Source organism: Gekko japonicus, unplaced genomic scaffold (assembly GCF_001447785.1).
Source record: "Gekko japonicus isolate JY-2015 unplaced genomic scaffold, Gekko_japonicus_V1.1 scaffold784, whole genome shotgun sequence".
Taxonomy (NCBI): domain Eukaryota; kingdom Metazoa; phylum Chordata; class Lepidosauria; order Squamata; family Gekkonidae; genus Gekko; species Gekko japonicus.
Window position 1 is genome coordinate 573,184 of NW_015164207.1, and position 11,593 is coordinate 584,776.

General features: G+C 59.1%; 1 protein-coding gene across 1 annotated transcript in view; it reads left to right on the forward strand.

Moving 5' to 3' along the window:
- The first annotated feature begins 4,823 nt into the window (after window positions 1-4,823).
- STAG3 (stromal antigen 3) overlaps window positions 4,824-11,593 on the forward strand; it is a 119,780-nt gene continuing 113,010 nt past the window's right edge. Inside the window, exons 1-4 of the mRNA XM_015408424.1 lie at window positions 4,824-4,989; window positions 8,123-8,179; window positions 9,389-9,613; window positions 10,087-10,262. Of these exons, the coding sequence (XP_015263910.1) occupies window positions 4,824-4,989; window positions 8,123-8,179; window positions 9,389-9,613; window positions 10,087-10,262 (624 nt within the window). The remainder of the gene's footprint in view (window positions 4,990-8,122; window positions 8,180-9,388; window positions 9,614-10,086; window positions 10,263-11,593) is intronic.

Consider the following 11,593-nt stretch of genomic DNA (forward strand, 5'->3'; position numbering starts at 1 on the left):
AGGAGGAGGAGGAGGAGGAGGAGGAGGAGGAGGAGGAGGAGAGGGCGACCGGGCCAGAGCAGCCCAGGCAGGCAGGAATGGTCTTGGACACCAGCAGGGTTCTTAAGCCGCCTACATGCAAGTGCGGCTCCAGGCTCCTTATCTAAATGCAGATTGTATAACAGATAAATATTCATGTGCCCGGATTCTGCTGCGCACACATGAACAGATGAGGCTGTGCTCGGGCCACGCGGCTCCTGCTTACAGAGCAACTTCTGCCTCTGCGGGGGCGGCCGCTACCCCGGCCACCCGCGGGGAGAGAGACACAGCGAGGGGCGGCCCTTGTGGCTGGCCCTGGGGGAACCACCCGGGCTGGGCTCTCCAGATGTTGAGCAAAGCCCTGGCCTCTCCTTGTGGGCTTCCCCCCCCTCGCAGCATCACTGGGGGGGGGCTGGTTTTGGGACTTGCGGGCTGTGCCTCCCGGCCTGGCCCACGCCTCCCCCCATTCTCCCAGGTCGAAAGGAAGCCTTCTCCCCCCTCCCCCAGTCGCTGACACCGTTTGGGCCATTCTCAAGACCCCGGAGAGCTGGCAGGAGTCTTGGTGGGGGGTGGGGAGTGGTGCTCCAGTGCTGGCGGGGGGCACTCTGACATGGCTCTCCGACAGCTCCGTGGACGGAACAGATCCACGTGTTTCTTTATGGGTGGCAGTGGGCAAACCATTCCTTCTGGGGTGGCAGTCCAGCGGCTGCCCTGCCCTGTGCCAGCTGGGCTCCTGGTCCAGAGTGCCGGATGAAGATTCTGGCGGAAACCCCGCCCCCCTCTGCCCTGGAAGCTGGCAGGGGGCACCAAGGCCGATCTCTGCTCTCTTTCACTCTTAGCCTCGCCTACCTCGTGGGGCTGTTGTGGTGACGACACTGATGTTGTAAGCAATGCTCCCTCTAAGCTGTGGCGTCTTGTGAGCAAAAATTCTACTTTGTGAGCTACTGGCATTAAAGTTGTGAGTGAGTGATTTGGCTGTTGCATAAATCAGTTTGCTCTGGAGTCCCATCCTTCCTGAACTGAGACAAAAATGTGTGAGCTGGAGGCTAAAAAACTGTGAGCTAGCTCACACTCACTCGGCTTAGAGGGAACACTGGTCGTAAGCTGTGTGGAGTCACCGTTGGGGACACGAGGGGGGTATAAATACAGAGCTGAAAGAGAGGCGGAGGCAGCCCGCCCACAAGGCAGACCCCGGCGGCATCAGAGAGACACGGAGGGCCCTGGAGAGTGGGTGGATGGGTGGAGGCACCAAAAGATGCAGCCCTGAGCGGCATACCTTGCTGCCCCCCCCCCCGGTCATCTCCTGCCCCAGTGAAAGCGCAGGAGGAAGCACAGGAGGAAGCGCCGGTGGCTCCCTGCTCCCGAGTGCTGGCCTCCCCCCCCCATCTGTGGTGGCCACAGTGACTGGCCCCGCTTGCTTTCTGCTGGCCGGGAGGGGCGGGGAGGGGCACGGCTAGGGGGCCAAAGCCCTCCTCGCGCTGGCCCTGACTCGGGGTGTGTGTGTGTGTGCGTGTGTGCGGATTCCGCCGCTCTTCTGACACAGGAATGCTCTTCTGTCCTGAGAGGAAGGTCGGAGTCCTCCAGGGGGGATATCATCCCAGGTAAAAGCCTGGCTGGCTTTTGAGGAGCCGGCTGCCGGGTGGAGACCAGTGCTCCCCCCCCCATCGAGCGGTTCCCCACCAGTGGACCTGCAGTGACCACTTCCGCCCAGCGCTCTCTGGCCACACTCCCTTCGGGGCTTCTGCCTTTGGCTGGACGGCCTCTGCGCTCCGGCCCTTCGCTTCAGAGAACGTTCTGGGAAGATTGGGCAAGCACTTCCTCAAGTGTCAGCCCTGAGTAGAGCCACACCGCCTCGGATGTGTGTGTGTGTGTGTGTGTGTGTGTGACATGCGTCAGAGACCGGAGGGCTGAACCTCTCCTGGGTTCATGATGAACTCTCATGTTTGACTCATGAGTAGAGAGACTTCTCAGACTCCCTCTAGTGCTCTGACAAGATCCCAGGACCAACCTGTCTGCAGCCTGCTGGGGTCAGGCCGTTCTTTTAGGGGAACCGCACCGGGCCCTGGGCCCTATCTGGCCCTTCCCAGCCACTTTGCGTTGCCAACCTCCAGGCGGCACCTGGAGATCTCCCATCAGCAGATGGAGCTGAGATCTCCGTCAGCAGCTGGAGCTGAGGCTTGCGAGGGATGCTAAAAACAACAAGAACAATTTCTGTGCCTATGTTTGGAGCAAAAAGAAGAACAGGGATGGAGTAAGCTCATTGCTGTCAGGTTCAATAGATCAGTTGCAGTCCACAACGGTTCATAAGGATAGATTGCAAGTCACTATTGAGACACTTTCATGGCCATTGTCAGGAATGAAACTCAAAGCCAAGCAGGTACAGATATAGACAGTTCAAACAAAAAGGGTTAGCCAATGAATACAGTTCGCGCTCAGCAGGGATTTGAGCGGGAGAAAACCAAGGCGGGAGATGGCCTTTCAGCCGTTTGGTTCACACCAGCCAGATTGGGAACGGCCCCATCAACAGTTCTCACAGTCTTATCTACTACAAAGGCAGCAAAACATTCCAAGGTCAAAATAAGAGGCAAAGCGCACAGGGAGGATGAGAACAGAGAAATGCAGGCTAATCCCCCCCCTCCGCCATCATACAGCAGGCAGGTTACACAGAGCATACCCAGAATACAAATGGCAGTTTACTGACAATTGCTAGGGGAAGACGGTCAAGCCTTAACAAGGGATGAAGACAAAGCGGAATTACTCAACTCTCACTTTGCGTCAGTCTTTAACCGTAAGGCGAGCTGTATGCAAACTGAAGAATGCAGGGCATATGAAGGAAGGAGGAACGACCAGTCCAGAGTAAGTAAGGAAATGGTTAGAGAGCATCTAGCTGCCTTAAATACTTTCAAATCTCCAGGGCCGGATGGCTTGCATCCCAGGGTGCTAAAAGAAATTGTGGATGTTATTTCAGAGCCTCTGGCTCTAATCTTTGAGATGTCCTGGAGTACTGGTGTTCTGCCGGAAGATTGGAAAAGAGCAAATGTTGTCCCAATCTTCAAGAAGGGAAAAAAGACAGACCCGGGAAAATTACAGGCCTGTCAGCTTGACATCAGTACCTGGGAAAATTCTAGAGCAGATTATTAAAGCACGAAAGGGGCCGACGAAGGCGGGTTGCGCCCCTGCCGGCTGCGCAAGGCACTGCAAGGCAAGCCACTGCTCTCCCCTGCTCCGCCGCCGAAGTTGAACCCCCCTTCTCCTCCTCCTGGACTACGGCACCCAGGCCCGTAGCTCGCATGGGGCCCGCCCCCCCGTGGGTTTTGCGGGCCCCCTCCCCCAATCCTCTGCTCCCCCTCCCCCTCCCCCCGATCACCATGGAGCGCTTCAGGCTCCCCAACTGGGGAGGAGGAACCGGTGAAGCCGGCCGGGACACGTGGGCAGGCGCGGGGGGCGGAGGTGGCTTCTTAGGCAGCGCCAGGCACCGGTACAGGGCCCAGTTGGAGTGAGCCAGCTATTAATTGGCAGTCCACACTGGGAAGGGGGGCAGTGGACACCAGTCTGGGCTCCGAAGTTCGGCGGCGGCGTTGCCCTTCAGGGGCGGCTGCTGCTGCCGTTCCCGGGTGCCAGCGCATGCAGAGAGGCGAGGGGGAGGCAGCTGCGGAGCTGGGTTCGCCAGGGTGGCGTCCTTCCCATGCCAGGCGCCCTAGCTCACGCGGCCCCCTCTCGTCCCCGCGGAACGCTGCTGCCTCGGCGGGTCCGCGCCAGGGCTGCCTTCTCCAGCTGCTTGCCTCCCGCCTGGAGCCCGGCACCCGGGTGCGTCTCCTGGAGGAAGGAGAGCCCCACCGCAAACTTCTCGCCAGGCAGGACAACTTGTGGGAATGGCGGCGAGGAAGAAGCCTCCGCTCCCCCGCCTGCCTGCCTGCCCGTCTCGACTCTTCCCAAGACAACCTGCTGCTGCTGCTCCCTCCCTCTTTCCTTCCCTGGCCCCGCGCCTCTGACCTGCGCGTGCACTTCCCCAGCCGGCTGAGACGAAGGAGAGGGGGAGCCTCCCCATGTTCCCCCACTGATTAGTCGGCCGGCAGCCGGGAAGGAAGGCACGCGCCCCGGGGCTGCAGAGTAGCGGAGTCCCAGCGCCCGCTCTGGAACGGGGTGGGGTAGGGGTGAAGATTTTCTTTAAGGAGTGTGAGCCATGGAGCATGCATGGCGAGCCAGTGTGGTTGGAGGGTTGGACTCAGACCTTGGAGATGCGGGGGTTCGAAGAGGCCCACACTCTCTGCCATAATAAAGCTTACTGGGTGACCTTGAGCCAGCCACTGCCTCTTCGCCCCTCACCCGCCCCGCAGGGCTATTGCGAGACGAGGAGGCTGCTGCCATGCCCAGCAGGCTGCCAGCCGAGAAGGCGCAGGTGGTGGACGACTACCTCCAGCACCACCTGGGCGGACAGCTTGGCGCTGCCCCCCAGCCGCACGGCCAAGACCCTGCGGCGGGTGGCAGATGAGCTGGAGAGCCACGCGAAGACGTTCTTCTGCTCGGCTTGCAGCCCTGCGGCCTCAGAACCCGGCGGGACGGCCGCCCACTTGAGCTGGGTGGCGGCGCAGATGGAAGCCGACGGCGGCCTGAACTGGGGCCGGGTGGTGGCGCTGGTCGTGTTCACCGGCAACCTGGTGGCTGCGCCGGCCGAGCAGGGGCCCACGAGGTCGGTGCCCTGGCCGAGGTGCTGGTTGCCTATCTGGCAGGGCAGAGCGAGTGGCTGGAGGCGCACGGCGGCTGGATAAGAACGGGGAGGGGGAGGAGGCGAGGGGGGCGTGCTCATGCTTCTCCTGCTGCTTCTGCAGCATCGCTTGCCTGCCGCGGCGGCCGCAGCCTTCTCCAACCCAGCCCTTTCGCAATGGCTACGCTTCCGTCCAGCTGCACTCCAGGTGATGTGTGTGCGGCACGAGCGCATGCACACTCCAGCCACAGTCCGGGAGTCCCCCGGTACGGCAACCCTAGGTAAGAACGATGCTTGCTGCCCCCCCCACTTTCCCAGGGCCTCCCCCCACTAAAAAGGTCCTAGCTACGGCCCTGCAGGTCTCGGTCCTAGGCCCGGTGTTCTTCAATGTTTTTATAAATGACCAGGAGGAAGACATAGAGGGGATGCTTATCAGATTTGCAGTTGACACAAAGTTGGGTGGGACTGCTAATTCTGAAGAAGACAAAGTCAGGATTCAAAATGATCTAGATAGGCTGGAACAGTGGGCGGAGACAAATAAAATGAATTTCAATAGAGATAAATGCAAAGTCCTACACTTACGTACAAAAATTCAAAGGTATAGATATAGAATGGAAGGGACTTGGCTTGGCAGCAGCTGTTCTGGTTGATCACAAGCTAAACATGAGCCTGCAGTGTGATGTGACTGCGAAGAAAGCTAATGCAATCTTAGGATGCATTAACAGAAGCATTGTGTCCAGATCAAGGGAGGTGGTCGTTCCGTTCTATTCTGCTATGGTCAGGCCTCACCTGGAGTCCTGTGTCCAGTTTTGGGCACCACATTTTAGGAAGGATGTTGACAAGCTCGAGCGTGTCCAGAAGAGGGCAAGCGGGATGGTGAGAGGGTTGGAATCCAAGTCTTAGCAGGAAAGGCTGAAAGAGTTGGGTATGTTTAGCCTGGGAAAGAGAAGGCTTAGAGGGGACAGGATTGCAGTCTTCAAGTATCTGTAGGGCTGTCCTGTAGAAGATGGAGCAAATCTATTCTCTCTTGCTCGGGATTGCAAGACTGGAGATCGAATGGGTGGGAATTACAAGGGAGTCGCTACCGGCTAAATACCAGGAGACACTTCCTGACTGTCAGAGTGGTTGAGCAGTGGAACAGTCTGCCTCGGGAGGTGGTGGATGCTCCTTCGCTGGATGTTTTCAAGCGGAGGCTGGACGACCATCTTTCGGGTATGTTGTAGGTATGTAGGGCTCTCTTTCGGCTGTGGTCCTGCAGAGTGCAGGGGGTTGGACTAGATGACCTGCAAGACCCCTTCCTACTCTAACATTCTATGATTCTATGGTTATTACAATTGACCTTCAGACGACCACGATCCGTTCCGCTGGAGAAAATGGTTGCTTTGGAGGGTGGACTTTCTGGCATTACACCCTGTTCCTCCCCCAGGCCCTGATATGGTGCCAGGGCAGCCTTACCCCCACCGGGGCTCCAGAGGTCAGTGTGCCCCCCCCGTTCCTCCCCTTTCCAAGCGCCCATGCCTGCCGCGGCATTGCTGGCCTTGGCTTTCCTTCAGAAGCACACCAAAGTGTGTTTGTGTGTGTGTGTGGGGGGGGGGACGGACTAGAGGGCCTCTTATCGAGGAGTAGCCACCTCCCAACAGCAGAGTGCTCTCTCAGCCAAACACGCTGACCCCACAAACCGTGCCCCACTCCCAGGGGCCTTCACGGGTCGCCACCCAAAGCAGGCCCTGCAGCCCTTCTGGGGGGCAGAGGTTGGTTTTCATCCTGAGAACAGCTTCTCCGTGGACGATGGGCGGCTTTTCTGGACCCACCGGGCACACGTGGTCTGGGTAGCAGCAGCCCTGACTGACTTTCACACCAGAAACTGAGCCCCCGGACTCTGCAGGACACGATGTGCGGTTGAGGTGGGCCTCTGCTTCGGGGGTGGGGGAGTGGTCAGGTCAGCCCCCCGAAGAGTTTCCCGAGCAAGAGAGGGGCAGAGGTCGTTTTGCCATTGCCTGCCCCCCACCCAGCGGCCCTGGGCTTCCTGGGGTGTGTGTGTGTGGGTGTCTCCCACCCAAGCACTCACCAGGGCCGAGCCGTGCTCAGTCTCCCCGGGCGAGCGGATGAGACCGGGCTAGCCTGGGGCGTCCAGCTGCAGTCAGGCCTCTGCTTGGACCCCCTCCGCCCTCCGTGTGTCTCTCTGGCTCTCTGGCAAGCGCCACTCTCTCTTGGCAGCCTCTGACTCAGGCCCAGCTGCAGCGTGTTCCTCCTCCACCTCCCGGCTGATTCAACTGGGCTCTCCTTCCTCTTGCTCCATTTAGTTGTCTCAGCCGTGAGTGAGTGGCGGAAAGGTGATGGTAATTGAACGTCGCAGGGAAGGGATCACACCCTGACCTGATGGTTTTCCTGCCCTGGCCTTCCAGGGAACCTGGTTGTGCCCTGTTTCACATCCTCCTCCTCCTCCTAAGTGGTGGTGGGCCCCCCCCTTTTTTAACAGGTCACTCCAGAGAGCTGCACTTGTGCGCTGCAACGGGTTGCCTTGAATATCCCCAAGACAGAGGGAGGGGGCAGCAGTGCAGGAAAAAAACCTACCATGGGCGCTTGGAGGAGGGGCTGACCCATCCAAGCACAAACCATGCAGCGCTCAGCCATGGGACTCACCCCCCACCCCACCCGTGGGGTCCGTGCACACACATTGTGACTCCCTGTCACAGGTCAGGCTGCAGCAGGAACCTTGTTCGGAGGGTCTGATCCCACCAGAGCGCACACCTCTTGGGCCATGGCTGTGAGGAAGGAGGAAGGAGAAGAAGAGGCTGGATTCATACCCCGTGGCCCTTCACTACCCAAAGGTGTCTCAGAGCGGCTGACAAACTCCTTCCCCTTCCCTTTCCCCACAACAGACAGACACCCTCCTGTGAGGGACAACCGCCCTTGGGGGAGCCCAAGGCCACCCAACTGGCTGCCCGTGCAGGACCTGGGCTTCGCTTACAACACAGGCCTCCGTCTGCCACTGCTGCGGCCTTACTTTCCAACTTCCTAGCCATCCTCTCAGCTGCTGTGAAATGTGAGGGATGCACACCTCCCTCGACAGCCCTCCCCCGCCAGATCCTCCATCCCTGTTCCAAGGGAAGAGTGGCTGGTCACAGCGCCTCTGCCCCAGCTGCACCTGTTGGGCCTGACTGCTTCACCCAGCACTGCAGCCTGCTTGATGGCCACTTTCCAGCAGGTTCACAGTGCCGGGATTCAGCAAGAACTCTGCAGTGGCTTTTCAGGCAGGAGCCAGTTGCTGTTTCATTCCAAGGACTCAGGAGTGAGCCAGGTCCAAAGACAGGGCAGGAAATCTATGAGTGCCTTTCTATTGCTTTGCACATTCTAAGTTATACGCTCTCTCTCTCTCTCTCTTTGCCAACCCGCTAGGCAAGTGCGGGAAGCACTGGAGCAACTTGGCCCAGGAGCCACCCGCGGTGGAAGCTGGTGCAACTTAGGAGATGTTTGCCAACCTTCCCTTGCAGCCTCTGCCCCCCCCCCCGCACGGGGAGTCCTGGCATCTAGTGAATTGGGGGCAGGATTTTACCTTTGGTTTGTTAACTATTTTGATGAAATCTTTAACCACCAAATGGCTGCAATTTCCATTGTGAAAGGGCTGCAGGAAGCTGATTCATTTTTCCTTGAGATTGTACCAGAAATGTGACACACACACACCCAAACCCCTGCCTGCCCCTGAGCCAGAGGAAGCCATAAGTCATCCATCCAGCTTGAAGGTGCCACAGGAGGACTCCGTGTCCTTCTGTCCGTCCCCGGGTGCCCAGAAGGTCTCTCGGTCTGGCACGCTCTCACCCCGGAAGGGAAGGCTGCCTGTTGCCCACTGGAAACAGAACGAGCCCTCAGTTCAGGAAGGGGCGGGCGGTCTGTGACTCCCTCTCCTTCATACTGACTGGAGGTGGGAGAGCAAGAGGGGCCAGCAGACCTCTCGGACATCCACTCCTGGTCGAGCAGTGCTGGTGGGCTCCAGGGGTCTGCCGTCTGCTTGGCCCCTTTGCAGGCCCGCTTGGGAAGCCATCAGTCCGGCCTCTGTGTTTATGCAGTCAAATGTTTGCCTGTCCCCTTCTTTAGGAAAGGGGATCGTTATCCGTGTTAAGATCTTTGAAAACCTGCCATGGGGAAGAGGTGGTTTACTCCTCTCTCTCATTCCAGCTCATCAGCACTGCGCCTCGTAAACCCACGCAGCCGGTTTCCCCTGCGAGAGAGAGAGAGAGAGAGAGACCTCAGTGAGAGGCGGCCACGTGCCTGTCTGAGCAGAAGGTGGCGAGTGGCTCCCACGGAAGTCTTGCCTGCTGGCAGATGATGGGTGCTTGCAGGCGGCCTTAATGAGCCGGCTGAGCTGGAGGAAAGGGACAACAGCCTGGTACATATTCAGAGATCACACAATGAGATACAGGAGAGCAGCCGATTACTGCGCAGGCAATCCACAGGGCAGAGGGAGAGCTCCCAGAGGAACAGCCGCCGGGAGGGAGCCCCGTTGACCTATTTCCTGCCAGAGGAGCACAAAACAGGCACCACGTGTGCCCTCTGCAGGCAGGAGGAGGCCTGTGGCTGCGTGGCCGTGGCCTCACATTCAGCGTGGCTGTTTGGCTTTTCAGCAGCTCAGGTTGCTTCCACAGGGGGGCTCCCCCCGTCCTGCAGCCACATGCCCAGTGGGAAGCCTCCTCCCGGGTACTCAGGAGCTCCAACCTGGGGACGAGCTGTCTGGCACTCCCCGTGGAAGCAGCCACAGGCAGACCTCCTACGGCGTGGCCCTTTTCTCGGTGCTGAAAGGCCCCGGGGCCAGCAAAATGGCGGTGGCGGCGGCTGCCGGCGGACAGAGAGCGGATGGCTCCGCCAGGAGCCCACGTCCCCGAGTCAAGGAGGGTGAGCTCATCTGGTCGGCCGAGGAAGGAGGCAGAGAATGGCTCCCCAGCAACCCAGCAGGGTGGGGACGCAGCCCCTGTTCCCATTGGGGTCTTTGAAGGAGAGGGGGAGGAGCCAGCGATTCCCATGAGGGCTCAGTGTCGGAGGGCCCTTCTCCAGAAACCCCGACTGACTGGCTGGGGCTGGGGGTGGGGGCCAGACCGTGTCCATCAAATGCACGTGCACCCCCCCCCCAGGTGTCCCCGATAAGAGGGGCACAATGTGGCACGTTGCTCAGGAAAGGCAGGCGGTCTGCTGGGGATGTGGCCCTCGGGCCCCCAGGGCTGGAAAATGTCCCAAGAGCTTCGCGGAGCCGCTCTCAGGGAACCCGTCGGGTCACACACACACGCGCGCGCACCCCGTCCGCCACCAGGCGAGGGCCCGCCAGCCCGCCTCCCCTGCTGGTGCTCAGCGCTTCTGAGGCTTGCCGCCAGGGCTCCGAGCAGGGCTTCTGCTAGGGGAGCTGAGCGTAGGGGTTCAGCCGGGGAGTGCAGGAGAGGAGAACGCCTCCAATCTGACTTTCCTGAGGAAGGGCACACAAGCTCCACATCAGCACAGAGGGCGGCGTGTTGCTGTAGCTCTCCTGCTACGGAAACCTGCCCTCGGTCAGGTAAGCAAGCACCCCATCTCACTCCGCATGGAGGCTCTTGGGGCTCAGGGAGCAGGCGAGGGCTGCTGACCCGGCTGAGAAGCTGAGAGGCAGAGAGGCAGAGAGAGAGAGAGGTTTGGGGGAGAGACCCTCGGGGACTCAGCGGAACAGTCCCGCTCCTGTGCTGACAGCTCTTCTGCTGTTGTGGAGAGGGAGGGTCTCGAGGTCGGAGGGCCTCCGTCTAAGGAGGAGGAGGAGGGATGCGATCCCTTAGAAGGGACCCCTTCCATGGTCTCTCTGGCCAAGGATGCCTCTATGGGGTTGGGGGGAGGTGGGCCGTTGGTGATTCGATCAGAGAGTGGGGTCTGTGACAGGCAGTATGACCGCATGGTGACTTGCCTGCCTGATGCAAAGGTTGCGGACATCACATGCTGTCTAGATAGGTGGTGGTGGTGGTTGTTATTATTATTAATTTGATTTCTGAATCACCCAATCACTGCTCACACAGGGCTCTGGGTGATGTACAACAATATATATATATATATAACATAAAAACAGTAGAATTAAAATACACTGAACGATGAATTACAAATACACTGAAAAGGATCCAAGATGGTGTGACCATATAATTTCTTCCCAGCCTGGACTGTACCACCTCCTCACGGGCAAGGAAGAGGGGGGGACACAAAAACAAGTCTGGAGGGAAAGGAGAGGGTGCCCGCCGTGACGTTCCGATGGGCGAACGGGAGGGCTGTGGGCTGGACCATAGCACAGTTCGGTGGAGAGGGAGCTGGCTAGTGGACCGCACCCGAAGAGTGGGGGTCAGTGGCGTTGCATCGGATTGGAGGGAGGTGTCCAGCGGGGTGCCGCAGGGCTCGGTTTGGGGCCTGGTACTTTTCAATATTTTTATCAATGATCTGGACGAAGGGGTAGAAGGGCTACTCATTAAATTTGCTGATGATACCAAATTGGGAGGAGTAGCAAAGACCCAAGGAGATAGAGTTAAAATTCAGCAAGACCTGAATACTCTGGAGAAGTGGGCAGCTGCAAACAGGCTGCAATTCAACAAAGATAAGTGCACAGTATTACATCTGAGCCATAAAAATGTCAAGCAGAAATACTGGATGGGGGATATGTTTGTGGGGAGGAGTGTATGCCAAAGAGATCTTGGGGTGAGGGTGGACTGTAAACTAAATATGAGCAGTCAGTGTGATGCTGTCCCGGGGCTCACCGGGAGCCACCCGGGAGTCCCCCGAAGTCTCCGGGAGGGGCCCCACCCCCCTTGCTACGCGACGTCCCAGCCCGACCAACCTGCACGTCAGGCCGAGTGGAAGCGGCGGCCGCCACCACCC